Source organism: Stenella coeruleoalba (genome assembly GCF_951394435.1).
Source record: "Stenella coeruleoalba genome assembly, chromosome: 3".
In the NCBI taxonomy this organism is placed as follows: Eukaryota; Metazoa; Chordata; class Mammalia; order Artiodactyla; family Delphinidae; genus Stenella; species Stenella coeruleoalba.
Window position 1 is genome coordinate 110,264,388 of NC_137148.1, and position 18,632 is coordinate 110,283,019.

General features: G+C 47.7%; 1 protein-coding gene across 1 annotated transcript in view; it reads right to left on the reverse strand.

The window, feature by feature from the left end:
- FSTL4 (follistatin like 4) overlaps window positions 1-18,632 on the reverse strand; it is a 440,804-nt gene that overhangs the window by 37,465 nt on the left and 384,707 nt on the right. The window contains exon 8 of the mRNA XM_079916826.1: window positions 13,854-13,974. Within this exon, the coding sequence (XP_079772952.1) occupies window positions 13,854-13,974 (121 nt within the window). The remainder of the gene's footprint in view (window positions 1-13,853; window positions 13,975-18,632) is intronic.

Below are 18,632 nucleotides of genomic sequence, written 5' to 3' on the forward strand. Positions count from 1 at the left end.
CTCCAGGATTGATCACATGCTGAACCAAGAAGCAAGCCTCAGTAAATTTAAGAAAATTGAAATTATATCAAGCATCTTTTCTGACCACAATGCTATGAAATTAGAAATCAACTATAAGAAAAAAAAACAAAGAAACATAAACATGTGGAAGCTAAACAATATGTTACTAAACAACCAATGGATCACTGAAGAAATCAAAGAGGAAATTAAAAAATACCTAGAGGCAAATGAAAATGAAAGCACAATGATCCAAAACCTATGGGATGTGGCAAAAGCAGTTCTAAGACTGAAGTTTATAGCAATGCAATCTTACTTCAGGAAACAAGAAAAATCCCAAATAAACAACCTAACCTTACACCTAAAGCAACTAGAGAAAGAAGAACAAACAAAACCCAAAGTTAGTAGAAGGAAAAAAATCATAAAGATCACAGTAGAAATAAATGAAACAGAGGCAAGGAAAACAATAGAAAAGATCAATGAAACTAAAAGCTGGTTCTTGGAAAAGATAAATAAAACTGACAAACCTTTAGCCAGACTCATCAAGAAAAGCAGGGAGAGGGCTCAAATCAATAAAACTAGAAATGAAAAAGGAGAAGTTACAATGGACATGACAGAAATACTAAGGAAGAAATGGACAAATTCTTAGAAAGGTACAATCTCCCAAGACTGAACCAGGAAGAAATAGAAAATATGAACAGACCAATCACAAGTCCTGAAATTGAAACTGTGATTAAAAAACTCCCAACAAACAAATGTCCAGGACCAGATGGTTTCACAGGCGAATTCTATCAAACTCTTTAGAGAAGAGTTAACACTTATCTTTCTGAAACTATTCCAAAAAATCACAGAGGAAGGAACACTCCCAAGCTCATTCTGTGAGGTCACCATCACCCTGTTACCAAAACCAGACAAAGATACCAAAAAACAAAAATTACAGGCTAATATCACTGATCAACATAGACACAAAAATCCTCAACAGAATACTAGCAATTCAAATCCAACAATATATTAAAAAGATCATATACCATGATCAAGTGGGTTTTATTACAGGGATGCAAGGATTTTTCAATATCCACAAATCAGTGTGATACACCACATCAACAAATTAAAGAATAAAAACCACATGATTGTCTCAATAGATGCAGAAAAAGCTTTTGACAAAATTCAACACCCATTTATGATAAAAACTCTCCATAAAGTGTGCATAGAGGGAACATATTTCAGCATAATAAAGGCCATATATGACAAACCCACAGCTAACATCATTCTCATCAGTGAAAAGCTAAAAGCATTTCCTCTAAGATCAGGAACAGACAAAGATGTCCACTGTCACCACTTTTATTTAACATAGGTGTTGAAGTTCTAGGCATGGCAATCAGAGAAGAAAAAGAAATAAAAGGAATTCTAATTAGAAAAGAAATAAAACTCTCACTGCAGATGACATGATATGATACATACAAAATCCTAAGGATGCTACCAGAAAACTACTAGAGCTCATCAATGAATTTGATAAAGTTGCAGGATGCAAAATTAATACACAGAAATCTCTTGCATTCCTATAAACGAACAATGAAAGATCAGAAAGAGAAATTAAAGAAACACTCCCATTTACCATTGCATCAAAAAGAATAAAATACCTAGGAATAAACCTACCTAAGGTGACAAAAGCCCTGTACTCTGAAAACTATAAGATGCTGATGAAAGAAATCGAAGATGACACAAACAGGTGGAGAGATATACCATGTTCTTGGATTAGAAGAGTCAGTATTGTAAAAATGACTATACTAAGCAAGGCAATCTACAGATTCAATGCAATCCCTATCAAATTACCAATGCCATTTTTCACAGATCTAGAACAAAAAATCTTAAAATTAGTATGGCGACACTAAAGATCCCGAATAGCCAAAGCAATCTTGAGAAAGAAAAATGGAGCTAGAGGAATAAGGCTCCTTGACTTCAGACTATACTACAAAGTTACAGTCGTCAAAATAATATGGTACTGGCACAAAAACAGAAGTACAGCTCAATGGAACAGAATAGAAAGCCCAGAAATAAACCCATGCACCTATGGTCAATTAGTCTACGACAAAGAAGGAAATACTATACAATGGAGGAAAGACTGTCTCTTCAACAAACGGTGCTGGGAAAACTAGATAGCTACATGTAAAAAGATGAAATTAGAACATTCTTTAACACCATACACAACAATACATTCAAAATGGATTAAAGACCTAAACGTAAGACTGGATACTATAAAACTCCTAGAGAATACATAGGCAGAACACTTTTTGACATAAATTGCAGCCATATTGTGTTCAAGCCGTCTCCTGGAGTAATGGAAATAAAAACAGAAATAAACAAGTGGGACCTAATTAAGCTCAAAAGCTTTTGCACAGCAAAGGAAACTATAAACAAAATGAAAAGACAACCCACAGAATGGGAGAAAATATTTGCAAATGACATGATTAACAAGGGATTAATATCCAAAAGTTACAAACAGCTCATGCAGCTCAATGTTAAAAAAACAAACGACCCAATCAAAAATTGGGCAGAAAACCTAAATAGATATTTCTCCAAAGAAAAGATACAGATGGCCAAGAGGCACATGAAAAGATGCTCAACATTGTTAATTATTAGAGAAATGCAAACCCAAACTACAATGATATATCACCTCACACCAGTCAGAATGGCCATCATCACAAAGTCTACAAACAATAAATGCTGGAGAGGGTGTGGAGAAAAGGGAACCCTCCCCTACACTGTTGGTGGGAAGGTAAATTGGTACAACCACTATAGAGAACAGTAAGGAGGTTCCTTAAAAAACTAAAAATAGAGTTACCGTATGATCCAGCCATCTTACTCCTGGGCATATATCCAGAGAAAAACATGATTCGGAAGGATATGTGCACCCTGATGTTCACTGAAGCACTGTATACAATAGCCAAGACATGTAAGCAATGTAAATGTCCATTGACAGATGAATGGTTAAAGAAGATGTGGTACATTTATATAATGGAATATTACTCAGCCATTAAAAAGAATGAAATAATGCCACTTGCAGCAACATGGATGGACCTGGAGATTATCATACTAAGTGAAGCAAGTCACACAGAGAAAGACAAATATCATATAATATCACTTATATGAGGAATCTATAAAAATGATACAAATGAACTTATTTACAAGATAGAAAGTCTCACAGACTTAGAAAACAAATTTATGGTTACCAAAGGGTAAAGGTTGGGGGGAGGGATAAATTCAGAGTCTGGGATTGACATATACGCACTACTATGTATAAAACAGATAATCAACAAGGATCTACTGTATAGCACAGGGAACTCTACACAATTTTCTGTAATAACCTAAATGGGAAAATAATTTGAAAAAGAATAGATACATGTATATGTATAACAATCACTTTGCTGTACACCTGAAACGAACACAACACTGTTAATCAAGTATACTCCAATATAAAATAAAAATTAAGAAAAAATTGATAGACCTAGAGATCATTATGCTAAGCGAATAAGTCAGAGAAAGACAAATATCATATGATACCACTTACATGTGGAATTAAAAAAAAAAGATACAGATGAACTTATTTGCAAAACAGAAACAGACTCACAGACTTAGTAATGTGGAATCCAAGAAAAAATGATACAAATGAACTTACTTGCAAAATAGAAACAGACTCACAGACTTTGAAAGCAGACCTGTGGTTGTAGGCAGGAGGAAATGTGGGGGCGGGGAGGAATAAATCAGGAGTTTGGGATTAACATGTACATACTACTATATGTAAAATAGATAATCAACAGGGACCTACTGTATAGCAAGCACAGGGAACTCTACTCCATTTCTGTAATAACCTATATGGGAAAAGAATCTGAAAAAGAATGAATATATGTATATGTGTAACTGAATCACTTAGCTGTACAGCTGAAACTAACACAACATTGTAAATCAACTATACTCCAATATAAAATAAAAATTAAATTAAAAAAACACAAAAAACAAATACCCACATAAAAATATTAGCAAATCAAACCTAGCATGGCATTATTGCGTAAGATGTATTATTTTCCATAAGATGTTACAGAAAAACCTCACGACCTTTTTGGCCAACCCAATAAAAGAACATACTGTGACCAAGTATAATATGTTTCAATGACTAACTATTAGGAAATCTATAATTAATCATATGCAAGTCAAAGGCAGTCAAAAAAGAAAAACCATTTGATTCTCTTGCTAGACACTAAAAGGCCTTTGAAAAAATTCAAAATCCATTTCTCGAGGGAAAAAAACCTCAATAAAATAGGAACAGAATAATATTTTCTTCCTACAATGAAGAATATCTCTATAAAAAGTGGGACCAGCACCAATCTTTTCAGAACGGTGAAACATCAAGTGGGGAAAAAACAAAAAGGAAAGAGGAAAGGAGGCAATATCAGACTCTCAACATTTTTCTGGATGTTACTGTCAATAGAAGGCAAGAAATGAGAGGGAGAAATATTAAAGAGGTGGAGAAAAATGATACTTTACCTGGATATGCTCCAGATAACGAACCAGAAGTGTAAGGTTTAATAAGTGAGTACCATAAAGGGGCCAGTACCCAGACAGACAAAATGAATAGCTCACTTACGTACCAGTAGTGGCCAGACAGAAAACACAATGGACCGAAATGAATGAAACTATAACATCTCACTGAAGACATATAAAAAGACTTGAAAAATTAGAGAGAGATGATCTTGGATAGGAAGACTTACTGTTGTTAAGAAACAAGATACTCCAAATTATGCCAAACATTTAATCTCATTCCAGTTAAAATCAATTGGTGGGGTCTTGACAAAATAATTCTCAAATTTAGCTAGAAGAAAGAATGTGAAAGAACAGCAGAAGAAATTTTGAAAAACAAGAGTGATGACTGTCATTTTTCCATACCACATATTACAAAGTATTTCAAGTATTACAATAGCAAATGGCGGGCGGGGTGGGGGAGAGGCAGGGGGAGAGGGAAAGGCAGTGTGGGGAGGAGAGGGGAGGGCTGAGGCACTTCCCAGCTTTGAGTCCAGCAGCACATTAATGGTCTTTATAGAGTTTACAAAGTTCTGTCAACTCAATATTGTACAGTCAACATTTATTACATCCCAACTAAGGGTCAGGCATTACACACAGAGCAGTGAATAAGATCGACCCAGTCCCTGGCCTCATGAAGCTTTCTGTCAGGGGGAAGATGAGTAACATAACAGCAAGGTGTGATGAGGATTACCAGAAGGGAGCTTTGGGGACATAGGGACAGGGGTCTGGGAAGACTTATCAGAATACAGCACTTGCATCTACTCTCTCCACCTCACAAAGGAAATACCGACTTTCCTTATGCCTGTGGGGCCTACCCCTTTATTGATAGTAGGTTTGTCCAGTGAACTGGTGGTTTGTGGACCAGTCTCCTCAGTGAGGTGCCCAGTGGCCAGCACAAGCCTTGAAGACTAGCCTTTGCCTCTGTCCTGCCCTCTGATGGGAATCTGTGGACCCAGGAACCTGTCACACTTGAGTGTATCTGCATCCCCTGGCTGGAGCAGGGGCTCTTGTTAAAACAATGTTGGGCCCACCCCACAGTGTCTGATTCTGGAGGTCTTGGTTGGGGCTGGGGGATTTGCTTCTACCTATCAGGTTCCAGGTGAGACCCTGGGTCACCTGACTTGGAAGCTCTTGCAGACCGATTGAACTGAAATAGGTGGCGCTGTTCTACAACAAGACAAAAGCTGACTGAAAGTCAAGGGAGTGGAACCATCCATTCACTTAAAAACAAAGGACTATCTGCTGGGCAAAGACACCTGGGCCTCCAGTGGCAGGGGTTAGAAGACAGCTCACGTCTGCTGAGAGGGAGGAAACCCTGGCTGGCCTGGAGGTCTCCAGGAGCCGAAGTCATCCTGGGGGCTACGACCACTCCTCCTTGGACCTCCATCCCTCCATCAGCAGGACTAAAGATGGCCCTCAGAACCCCGTGTCCTCCACCTCCCAGTGGCCCCTGTCCCCAGTCTCCTCATCTCCAACTGAGGACCATCAGGGCCCTTTCCCTCATGCCCTTGATTTGGGATCCTGTCAGTCTATAAGAGCCTAGGCCGCTGGGGCATCCATCATCCCCCAAACCTTCTGTTGTGCCTTCTAGAACTCATGTTCTGCCGTCAGCAGAACGTCCTCTATCCTTAAACTCCTCTGTGAGTGTTCCTCACCTTCTTGCTCAGATGGAAACCTGGTGACACTCCTTCTCTTGCAGCCTTTTAAGTGGATGTGGCTCTCTCTCCCCACACTTGTCCCCCCGCCCCGTCCCCTACCCCATGGACTGGGAGGTGGGGCAGGTGTTGCCACCGACAGACCATCCTCCTTCCATTCCCCAGAAAAGGACCCAGTTTTGAGTTTCCTGTCCCGTGAGCCTCATTCCTAGATTCCATCCCCTCACGTCCTGTCCACAACGTCCCTCTAGCACTTCTCTCTCCCTCCTGCATCAGTTTCCCCCTTTTTACTGGATCTTTCCTATTAGTCCGTAAAACACTTTTAACTTCCATCTTGGAAAAAAATCCCCAAACCTCTTTACCCCAGCTTCTCTCCCCAACTCTGCCCCGTTTTTCTTCTTGGAAACACCCTGGAGAGTTGTCCATACTTGGTGGCTCTCACATCTCCTCCCCATCCCCCCGGAGCCAGCTCCAGGCAGACCTTTCCCCACCACGTGTGGAAATGGCTCTGCTCTGGACCACAGTGCCCCGCTCCCCCCTACACCAACCCTGACCCAATGGCCAGTTCTCTCTCCTCACCTTCCCTGACCTGCCGGTGGCATTCACCATAGCTGATCACTCCTCCTCCTTGGCCCCAGACACCATACTCCTAGTTTTCCTGTCTCTGTGGCTTCTCCTCTGCCTTCCTTGCTGCTTTTTCTCATCCCCCAGGCTCTCAGTGCTGTCGTGCTCGGCTGCTGGACATTCTCTCTCTGCACTCCTTCAGCATCTATTCTGGTCTATTGACTTTAAATACAAGCTCCCCTGTGAGGCCTCGGAAATTTATACCGCCAGTCAAACCTCTTCCTTCAACTCCAGACTTAGATACCCCATGGGCTGCGTGACATCACACGTTTATCACGTCCCCACGAGCTCCAGATCTTTCGTCTCCAAGCCTGCTCCTCCACGATCCTCTCCTCTCAGTGAACGGCCTTTACTTTTCCAGGTGCTCAGACCAAGGTCCTTTGGAGGCATATTTGACTTTCCCACCAAGTGGACACAAATGTCATCTTTTCAGTATGGCCTTTACTTGCCGTCATACCTAAAGCTTCCACCTTTTATCTGAGTCTCCTTACCCCCTCCTGTTTTAAAATTTTCCTCCTTAGTATCTTCCACCCTCTGAATTGCTCCATGAGGATGGGGATTTTGGTCTGTCCACTGCTGTTTTCAGTGCTCAGCCTGGTGAGTGGCATGCAGAGAACCTCAGTAAATGCTTATTGAATGAATGATGACGACAGTGAAGGGTGAGGTGGTGTTGGCAGCAAGGCAGGGCGGAGCGGGGAGAGGTGGGTGGGAGGGAGGATTCTTAGCCAAGGGAACAATCAGTGCAGGGCAGTGGAGTCAAGGAGGCAGGGCGGGCCTAGCAGAGAGAGAGAAGTTCACGGGGCAGGGGCACGTGGGAGGGGTGGGGCAGAGCCTGGGTCCCAGTGTGCGTGCGTGTGTGCGTCTGTGAGCGTGCACGGTGGACTCCCGGGGATGGAAGCTGCTGCTGCCCCTCCGTGAGCCCGTGGCTTGGGCCTCCCCTCCTACGGTTCCTGAGGGATTGGCGTAGAGGAGGCCAAAGAAGCGCAGCCCAGTCAGCAGCAATGGAAGGGGGCCCTGCACACAAGCCCAGACCCCTGGCTAGATCGGGGCCAGTAGCCTCCTGGATCTTCCCAGCTCCATGCCTGGCACGAGCGGGCCTGCGACATGGAAGGCAAACCCCGGAGTACCAAGGAGCTCCACCGAGAAGCCCGTTTTGCCCTGACCTGACCTTTGCTAAGTTGAAAACTGGCAATAGGATGTTAGAAGGAAAATATAATCATCCCATTATTTGGGTAGAAGCTCAGCCACTGCCTCCAGGACCCAACTGTCCTCCTCGCGTGTGATGAGGCATCGCTAAGACTGCAGCTGGTGTGGAACAGGCCCCGGGCTCTGAAGAGAGCACTGCAGCCAGAGCCCTGATCCAGCCTCCTGCCAGGACAGGGAGGGCCTAAGGAGAACCCTGGGCAGGGAGGCATCAAAGACCTTGGTACCCTTGGCCCCTGCTCGGCCAGGGTCCTGTCAGAAAAAGTCCTGCATTTTCTTTGTGAGAAACTACCCTTCCCAGGGTAGGGATCGGGTGGAGACCCAGCTTTCTGCCAGCAGCAAGGCAAAGGCCCAACTGTTTTCCTCTAGCCCTGATCTCCCCTCTTCCTCTGTGTTAATTCACACACTAAAAAGCATTCGAATTAAGGTATCTGGGATAAACACATTCATTTTCTTTTAAATTTGCAAAACCTTCCCATGAAAATATTTCAATACACAACACAAAGGCACATTTTCTTTGGGAAACATCAATCATTTCCAAGGTGAAAGGCAGCATAAATATGTCTTAAGCAAGAGGCACATTCACAAAAGTACCAAGCTGGAGTAATAGACAGATTTGAGAGATTACTATTGTGCTTTGGGAATGAATTGCTACTTGTCTGAACTGTGGGGAGGTTGAGGGTGTTTTTAATTTAATGGATTAATCATTTATTTCTGAAGTTTCTGTTCCTCCTATGGAAGCAATGTGGGAAGTTTGCATGAAGTTATAAATCATGTCAGTGTTTGGGCCTCATCTCTGGGGGGTCTGGTCTATGGGGAAGTTATACTAATAATTTGAGAAAGGAAATAGTTGCCTGGAAGGGCTTCCTTTAGCAAACCAGGTCAAGGTAGAGTCCTGGACGGAGAAGAAGCTCCAGAAGATGGTGGCCCAGCCTGTATATGGAGCCCGGCCCCTGCCACCAGGGCGTGAGGCAGCTCCAGGGAGAAGTCTGTATTTTATTCCTGGCTTGGCAACTTCCTCTGGGTCTTGATTTTCCCATCTGTATAATGAGCTGGAAGGTCTCTGAGGGGCTACCAGCTCAGACCATCTGTGTCCACCAACTACAGTTAAATATGGCTTGAGACAAAACAAAACCTCCCCCATATCTGTCCCATCTTGGACTCTGAATTGTATCTGGCCAGGCATTTCCCAAGCATTTGACACATATCCGATCTCATCAGGCCTATAAGGGAGGAGGCACTATTGTCATTCCCATTTTACAGGTGAGTTTACTCACCAACGATGTATGTCAAGGAAGTACCAGCACTTGGATAGGTACTAGGCTTGAATCCAGGTCTCTCTGGCTCAGAGTTCATGTCTTGACCCTATGACAGAGGTGTCTCGAGCTCGGGTCTGCGCCGTGCCTTGGGTGGAACAGCGCCACCCAGCTCCTGTTCGCATGTGCGGTATCCCCGTCTCTTGGGCCCACTGGCCACACATTGCCTCCCCAGAACACCTGCCATTCACATGGAGTCTTCTGAGCCCTCAGAGAGGCAGGGAGCTGGCAGGGCCTCCTCTCCCCGCTTCATCCTCCTCCCCTTCTTGTCCTCCCTCTGACTGAGGAGAAGCAAGGAGAAGGAAACGACAGAACATTGTTCCCTGTCTGTGTGTCCTGGGCACCGCCTCGGCTCAGTAAGCCACAGGCCATCTTCCAGGCCAAGAGGGGACCAAATCCCACCACCCACAGCACAGTTGGGCGACCCCACCAATTCTACTCAAGCTGCTCTGGGACATCTTTCATGCTTTTGACTCACGCTTGGGATGACTGACAAAAAGGAACAAATCCCACAGATGAATCTGTTATAGCTTTCTCACATCTTCTCCACGAGATGCCTCAGCAAAGCAGCGCTCCTTCTGTCCTGAGCACAGATGGTGCCTTCTCACCTTCCCAGTCCTCCTGCCCGGAAGCCCCCCATGCCCACTGCCTCGGTGAGCCTTCCTCAGCAGCCCAGCCCTCCTGGGCCTCCCCCTGGGAACCTGAGCAGCATCGGGCATCTGCACAGTGATCTGCCAAGCCCACCTGGAGCTGGACGGCCAAGCCGTGCAGGTCATCAACTTCAGTCCTGCTGCGGGCGGGGCCTGCCCTTATATCTACGCTGTGGGTCCTCCATTGCATGCTCGCTAAGCCAGCTGTTTCTGACCATGCGTGAGCTCAGCACCAGGGGCAGGGATAAACGAGGCAGGGTTCCCGTCCCCGGTCCCCCACAGTGTGCCCCCCCTAGACAGCAGATCAACACCGACCTGCTGAACGACCACATCTGGATTCACCCACAGCAACAGTGCAATGTCCCAAAGGGGAGGATGGGGCAGAGAAGGCGTCAAGAGTCTAGGCTTTGGTGTCAAGATCCGTTTTGCAGTGATATACTAATTGTAGGGCTGGGGTTCCTGGGCAGATCACTTAATCTCTCTGAGCCCTAGTTTCCTTATCTGTGAAACAGAGATGGTGCCCAGTAATTATTCAGTAAATGTTCCTACTGTAATTGTGTCTTTTGTACCATTTTACTTTCAATGACATCTTCCCACCTTCCCACACAGATAGGGAGGTTTTCCCTCTCAGTCAACACAGCATGCCTCACTTCTGGAATACTCTGAAAACCTCATATCTTGTTCCTTGGTCAGCAGGCAATGGACTCATGTCCTTGGGAGGCAACACCAGATCTACCTTAGTATGGTGCTCCCATGAGGGAGCTGCTTAATGGACCCAAATGCCACCCCCACGTGCCTGGGGGTCAGCCAAGCCCAGGGACCTTGTGGGCTCCTGGAGTGAAGCCCACCCTAATGGCCCAGCCCAGCCGTCATGGAACTGAGCGAAGTAAGCCATGGAATGAGGTGGAAAGCCCACCGCAAAATACAGAGGTCCCGGCATGCTGCCGCTGACTCTAGTGCTTCGGCTGGAAGAGAAGCCTTAAATCTCTCAGCAGTTAGGAAATGGATCTCAGGGGGCCTCTCTTTGGATCTCAGTGGGGAGGTTTTGCTATTTAGACTCCCCTAGCCCTAAGCAGCCTCTTTAGCAATCGCTGGGCTGGGGGGTGGGTAGGAGTGGAGTGCCTGGGGTGGCTTGAACAGAACTGTCCAGTGCCAGCTGCAGAGTCCACTCCCCACTCGGGTAGCAACAGGAAGCAGCCTAGTCTCTACGTTCAGCCCAGCAACACATGGTGTCCGTGGGCCTGGGCCTTGTTCCCGGATGCAGCACCGGGAGGGAGGAAATGGCTCATTCCCATCATGAGCTCTGTCTCAGAATTCTGGGGGAACAGGAGGCAGAAGGGCCCTCCCAGCACCGTGGACCTGCCATTCGTGTATTAAAGGTGTTTAAGACCACAGAGTCTCCTGCAGGCGCCTGAGGCGAGGACAGGCTGTCACTCACGAGTTACTCTGGTTCCTGGTCTGGTGGATCCCCTCCCTTCCCCACAGATTTGTTCTGGAGGAAATGAAGGGGACCGGGCTCAAGCCCTCTCCTTGTACCCTCGGTTCTTATGAGATGGGGGCAGGATGCGAAGGGCTGGATGGAGGATCTGGGAATCCTGGGTGATTTCCCTTTTTCAGGCTGGTCTGAGGACCCGAGGGACCTGGGCCAAACCGTGTGGAGTTGTGCAAGCACACATTCACCAACACTGTACAAGGCTGGGCACCACTTTCCAGCTATAGATGATAAAGCCCTCTTCACACTGCAGAGTACACGCTCTGCCCCTGGAGCAGCCCTGCTCAGGGGGCGGCCCAGACACTGCCCGCCTGCTGCACACCAGGCTGGCCTCTGAACGGCAGCCTGGGATGACTCACCCAGGGGTGTTATAACTGGGAACCCCTGGGTTATTTCTGATGAAATCCAGAAACTTCATTGTACACCCTGATTCAAGCCAACAAACACAGCCACAAAGCCCCAAAGGATTAAATATGTCCCAGCTCAAGGGAAATACTAATAAAATACGGCTTCGGCACATACGAACATAAAAATCCCTAAAACATCCTATAAGACAAACGTAGAGGCAAGCTGAGCTCACTCTGTTGTCCTTAAATGGCCTGTCACCCAGGATCCCAGAGGTAAGTGACATTGAACCTCATGATGTAATTATTCTCAACACCGTGTATACTTTATCAGAGCAGAAGCCCTGGACACAGTTGGCACAAAGGCTCTGGGGCTGACCTGGAGCTTTCACATTATTCTCTGGTGCACAGACGCCCTGCTCAGGCCTGCTTGGTGAAAGCAGTGACGCCCAGCTGGGCGTGGCGGGACACGTCTAGTTTCCCTGGAATGCTGATCTGCCATGGCACTGTGATGGCTTGTTTGTTGTGATGGCTGGAGCGGCCAGCCGCGTGACAGAGGCTGGGTCTAGAATGACACCTACCAGTGCTGTGACCAGGAAAGTGACCTTACCTAGAGACTCATCCATAAAGTGGGTTAAAATATACGGACTGGGAGAGTCCATGTGACGTGTTAGCCCAGGGACTGGCCAGAGAAAGTCTCAGAGAACTATTGTAATTGTTGGTGTGGTCAGCAGCAGGGGTTAATTCTTCTCAGCTTCTGGGAGTCCTGGCAACACAGGGGAAGCAGAGAAGCAGCTGCCGAGGTTCCGCTTGGCTGGGCCCCAGCTGAGGCTCCTTAAGCCTCTGGGGGAGGGAGGTGGGAAGCAGACCCTTTTGCAGAAAGTAAGGCCTCCCAACTGGATAAGTGATTTGGGTCCACAGTACCTGGAGGGGGAGTGGCATGTTCTAGACAGTGTCTGCTTCTCACTGGATCAAGACCACAACAGCCTGCCATCTCCATGTCACTGTAATCGAGCAGGACCCTATGGGGCCTTCCCGGGACAGACTCCCTCCCCAACCCCCACGTCCTCCACCTGCCTCTTGTCTATAGAAAACCTTTAGACTCCCAGGCCTGCCCTGAGTGCCAAAGAATAAATTTAATCAGACAAGTGAGAAAATGCAGAAAGGAAAACAGTTAAGCAAGACAAAATAATAATAGTTTAGTCATTAAACAAAATCAAGGACCTTTAGTTCCTCCTCAAGGACTATAGATAACATTCTGAGCCATGTCCTTTGAGCTGTTTTGCAGATACTGAAACCCCCACCAGGTGGAATAAGTTAACTCTATGCTGTCCACAAGTATATCGAACCCAGACCGGTTGGAATCGGAAGGTTGACAGTGTTGACTCCCGATTACCTCACCACCAACCAATCAAAAGAATGTCCACGAGCTTATCATGCGCCCCACAGCATTCCCCCCCCCCCCCCCCCCCCCCCCCCCGCTCCCAACCCCCTGTCTTTGAAAACCTCTCCCTGAAAGCCTTCGGGAGTTGGGTCCTTTTGAGCGCTAGCTGCCTGGACTTCTTGCCTGGTGCCCTCCAGTAAACGCTGCACTTTCCTTCACCACAATCCAGTGTCAGCAGACGGGCTTTACCTTGAGCAGGCGGGTGGACCCAAGTTGGGTTTGGTAACATCGCCTACAGGGCACACTCCACATTCTACAGGGGCCTGCTGGAGATGCTGGGTGCGACCTGCCTAAGTGACTCACCCCCTCCCACCTTGACTCACTTCATCAGAGGAGGCTTTGGGGAAAGCCAGACCAGGAAATGAGTTGGCAGACTCTGCCCCTGCCTGCCCACCCCCCTCCCCAGTCCCTCTTTACTTACAGGAAAGATGGGACATTTTGGGGTCAGGTATTTCTTTAAGAAGTCAGAATGCAGGAGGGGAGGAGGGTTGTTCTGAGCAGCGTTTGGGAACACTTTGGGGGGACAACATGCATGGAGCCATTTACTAACCATTCACCTGCAGGACGTGGGTCTGGAACAGCTGCTCGTAGCCAGAGGCATGGCAGGTGTAATTGCCCATGTGGATGGTGGTCACCTTGGTGATGTAGAGGGAGTCGTCCTCTCCAAAGTCCTGCTTGGGCAAGGAAGACAAGAAGATTGGCTTCTCTTTTGAGTAGCCTGGGAAGCATAGCCAGGTCTCTGGTTTTGCAGGAAAACAGAAACCCTGTAGCTGCGAGAGACTTCCTTTCTGCCTGGCCCCCTTACTCAACCAGAGCTCCCTGCAGGGCTGGGCAGCAGGACCTCCACGTCTCTTCCGTGTTGCTTGCCCAGACCCTAGACATCCTTTTAAGATCTTGTTCACCTTCTCTGTGAGGTCTGGCTTGAACACCTTCCCCAGCACCCTCCCTCTCCATTTCTACAGCTGGGCTCACCTGCCCCTCCCGTGCTGCTGCTTGGCCGGTTTCCTGAGCTCTTGTCCACCTGTTGAGAAGCTCTGGAGGGCGGCCTCCTTTAGGGTCAGCCATCTTTTTCTTAAAGGGCCAGATAGCAAACGTTTTTGGCTTTCTGGGCCATAGGGTTTCTGTCAACTACTCAGCCCTGCCTTGTAGCATGAAAATAGCCATACCAATGCCTAAATTAATGAGTATCACTATGTTCCAATGAAATTTTATTAAAAAAAATGTGGTGGGCTGCCTTTGGCCCATGGGCTATAGTTTGCCTACCACTGGTTTAGATCTCACCTCCATCTCCAAATAATTTCAGGCAGCTTACAGAGATCTGGGTAACCTAAGAGAAGGGAAATTGAACTCTGAGGAAAATGAGGGCAAACAAAAAACAAGGGCAGGGATGTACTAGAGAGCAGGAGGGGCTGACGCCAGGGGTTCCATGAGAAACGACTCAGTAAGCCCTGTCCCTGTGACCTCTGCAGCCTCACAGACTGGGATCCTATTTGGCCAGCATCTGGGGAGGGTGGGCAGGAGGGGGCTTTGAGCTGGTCAGAGTCCCCTGGTGAGCGCTGGGCACACAGCACTCCCCCAGGGCCTTTCCAGCCAGCTGCCTTGTCTCCTGCAGAACAATGCACAACGCTGGCCCTGTCCAGGCACCAACTGCAGACATGCTGGGGAATGGAATTACCGGTGTTTCAGGGAGACCTTTCATCATGTTTGGCTTTAGCTACCAAACATCTCTGAGGTGTGGTGCTCAGAGCTGATGGGACAGAGGAGGTCCTGGCTCCCTGGTGAGAAACAGGGCTGGGCAGTACTAGCTGTGAGGCGTGATGGGGGAAGCCCAGTGCTGGCACTCAAGATACTCAGGTTTTAGCTTGAACTCTGGCACTGACCAACGTTGCCTCATCCCTCTGGGCACTGGCTTCCCCACCTGTAAGTTGTGCACAATTTATATGCCCTATCTGCCTCCTGGGGTGATGGGGAGATCTGGCAAGAGAATGCCCACGAGTACATTTTCCAGTGTGGGAAGTGTGACATACATGGGGGCTGCTACTTTTCTTACTACTAACAGAAGATGCAAAACTCCTCTTGACCCCCTGGAGACAACACCAAACCATCCCTCCCGTCATTCTCCCTGTCCTTCCTGAGCTTCCTTTTTCCACAGAAGCAATCTCGTGGCAGGAGGGATGGAAGGCCACCAGTCAGTGTGGCACAAGGACTGTCCAAGGGCCCGGCCACAACCATCATGAGTCCTTTAAAGATGCTTTCGGGCTAATTAACCCAACGAAGGGTGCAGGCCCAAGAGAGTTTTGGGTTAAGGCACAGGTTGGAAGGTGGAGAGTGGATGCATGCAGCCTGCTTTCAGTATCAAGGAAAAAATACTCAGAAGTGCTCCCAGTGGAGTGAAATACTGGAGAAGGCTGCTGTAAGAAGCCCTTAGAGTTTTCTCTGAAACATCGCTCTGCTGTAAAAAGCCCCATTCCTATCACGCAGTGGAAGCTTCCCTAATAAAAATAAAATACCAGACAGCTTATTTGTCCTGTGCCATAACAGAGACATAAAGGGTTCATACCTGAGTTGCTTATGAAAAGTTAATGGTCAGTCCGTTCTGGGGCTGACATATTTCTAATCTAAGCTGTTTCCTGTGTCAAAACCTAAATCTGCAGGAAAATACATTTTGCTTGGAGTCTCAGCGGTGGAATGGCATCTCGAAAGAGGGCTGGGGAGCTGGGTGCGGCCCCACCTTGGGGAACCTCAATACCTCACTTGGTGGGTTCCTGGACAGACTCCATCCCAAAGGGCAACGCCAGAGCTGTGTGTAAGGGGTTTGGTGCTGGGGATGCCCTGGCATTTCCCTCTGTGCTGCCTTCTTGAGCCTTCATACCCACAGCCCTTCCTCACAGGAGGGCCCTCCTCGTAGTCAGTCTCAGGTTCTGGCATCCCCTGCTCTTCTTGCCACCTCAGTGGGGTTGGGTGGTCACGGGACCCCAGGCTGAGAAAAGCCCCCAGGCTGAGGTTCCCACAGATCACCTGCAGAGTGGTGCCCAGTAATAACACCAGCTCACAGTCTCCACGAGCTAACTGTGTGCTGGGAATCCTGACATACGTCGCTTTGTTTAAGCCTCAGAAAAACCCCTGAAAACCATAAAGCAAAACAAATGCCCAGTCCCCACGGGGTGAGAAAGCAGAGCTCTCCTGCGCAATATATTCAGAGTCTGACCTTCTCTCGCCACCTCCACTGCTACTGCCGTGGGCCAGACGCACGGTCCTCCGCCTCTGCCCCTCTGTGCCGCAGCCAGACCACGCCCCCCTCACTTGGAGTCCCAGCCCTAGAGGGTCTGCAGGGATGACCTGCTGTCCCCTCTCTGCCCCGTCTCCTTCCACTCTCCCTTGCTCATTACTCTCCAGCACTGTGGCCCCTTGGTGTTGCTCCAACATGCCTGGCATTCTGCCCCCTCAGGAACCTTCTCCTTGTTGTCCCACTACCCCAGGACTATCAGTCTGTCTTGCTCTACCTCCTTCAAGTCCGCTCATATGTTATCTGCCGGCCCTATCTGTAACCCCCGTGGAGCACCTGGCACGCACTTACTCCCATTTAGCGTACTGTTTGCCACGTGTCTCCCCAACTAGAATGTGAGCTCCACCCTCGTGCCTGGTGCTCACTGCTGTGTCCCCAGTGCCTAGCGGGGCCTGACACAGAGTAAGCCCTCAGTAGATATTCGCTGAGCAGACTGTACAAGGCGCTGAGCTAGGCTCTCTGCAGGGGCTGTGCCCTGGTTCCCGTTCTTTGGGTTTGACAATGGAGGCGCCCACCTCCTGCCTTCCTGTGCCCCCAAATGTTACCAATCACCCGGGGTCCAAAGCAAGTGGCTGGAGGGGAGGCAGAGAGCTGGTCTTGTCCCTGCCTTTCCACCCTGCCCCCTTCTCCACGCTGCATCCTCAGGCCTGGGCACACTGGGAGGGCTCAACTCAGTGCAGCAGGCAGAGCCCATGTGTGTAGTCTCAGATCGGGCTGATGGCTTCTGGGAGCCCCTACAGAGTTGCTTAACCTCTCGGTCTGCTTTTCCTCACTGCTCCCGGGAGCAGAGGCACATCCCTTGGGTGATCGCTCAGGGGTGGAGGTGTGTGGGTTGCCGGATGCCTTATGGCTCTGCTTTGAGCACCTAACTCATTATCAGCCTGTGAGTTAGGCCCTGGGGAGAACCTGACTCTGTACTAAATAAAATAATGGCTCTGGGCTGAAACAATAGGCATCACATAATTATAGAAAAAAAGTGCATCTTAAAGAGCATGAATACTGGCTACAGAAATCAAAGTTACCTCACTGGATGTAAGGAAATTACTTTATAAATTGATTTATGAAATTACATAAAACTAAACCTGCAATCCTTCTTCTCCTGAAGGTTTTCTGAGGTGTGTCTGAATGCTGCTATCAGTGCTTGACTGCATCTCTGAAACTGTCTTTTTATGGATGGCTTTTTTTTCTTTTGCTCTGATGCGTAGAAATGTATTAGCAAAATCAAGGTTCCTTCCAGAAATAAACAGATGCCAGATGAGACCATTCTTTGTATTGATGCACATCTGTCTTTGGAAAAGAGACAGTTTTACTTAAAGATACGTTTTTTTTTTTGCCTTTTCAAAAGCTATTTTCTAGGTATCTGCCCTTAATAAAGTAATTAAATGAAACTTCAGTATTAAACAATATTTAAGCAGAGGCAAGATGGGGGATGTTGTCATGGTGATACATGTGAGTCAGGTCTAAGTAATATGAAGATGAGCCATCAGTGCTGATTATTTAGTGACTAAACGTTAGACACAAGGACTCCAGAGTGATTTCAGAGGTTAGGTTAATGGTACTGTCAGTGCTACAAAGTTTAGGAACATTTATTCAGAGCTTTTCTAGCTCTGCCCTTCTCAGGAGCACTCTTGGCTCTCTTTGGAGAGGATGGAGTAAAGGAGAGGGTCTTTTCCCCCAGGTTGGTTTGACTCTGGCCCCCAGAATTTCACTAACCCTAGCATCCCACCTGCACAAATGCACCCAAACACTGAGCGATGCAGCGCCTTGGTGATGGCCGGTCCTCAGAGATGTCTGCACTCACATGAACACACACATCCATTATCCAGACCCAGCAAAGTCCAGAGGCATCATTGGTGGGCACAAACATCCTTGTGAACACATGCAGTAAACAGCATGTGTGCACACACATGTTCCGAACCCCTGCTCTCTCTACACAGCTGACCCCTCGGACTCACACTGGGGTTCCTGTGTTGGTCACCTCCTTCTAGCCCCTCGGAGGACAGACCTGTCACTCTGCGAGGGCCTGCAGAAGCAGTCCTCTTG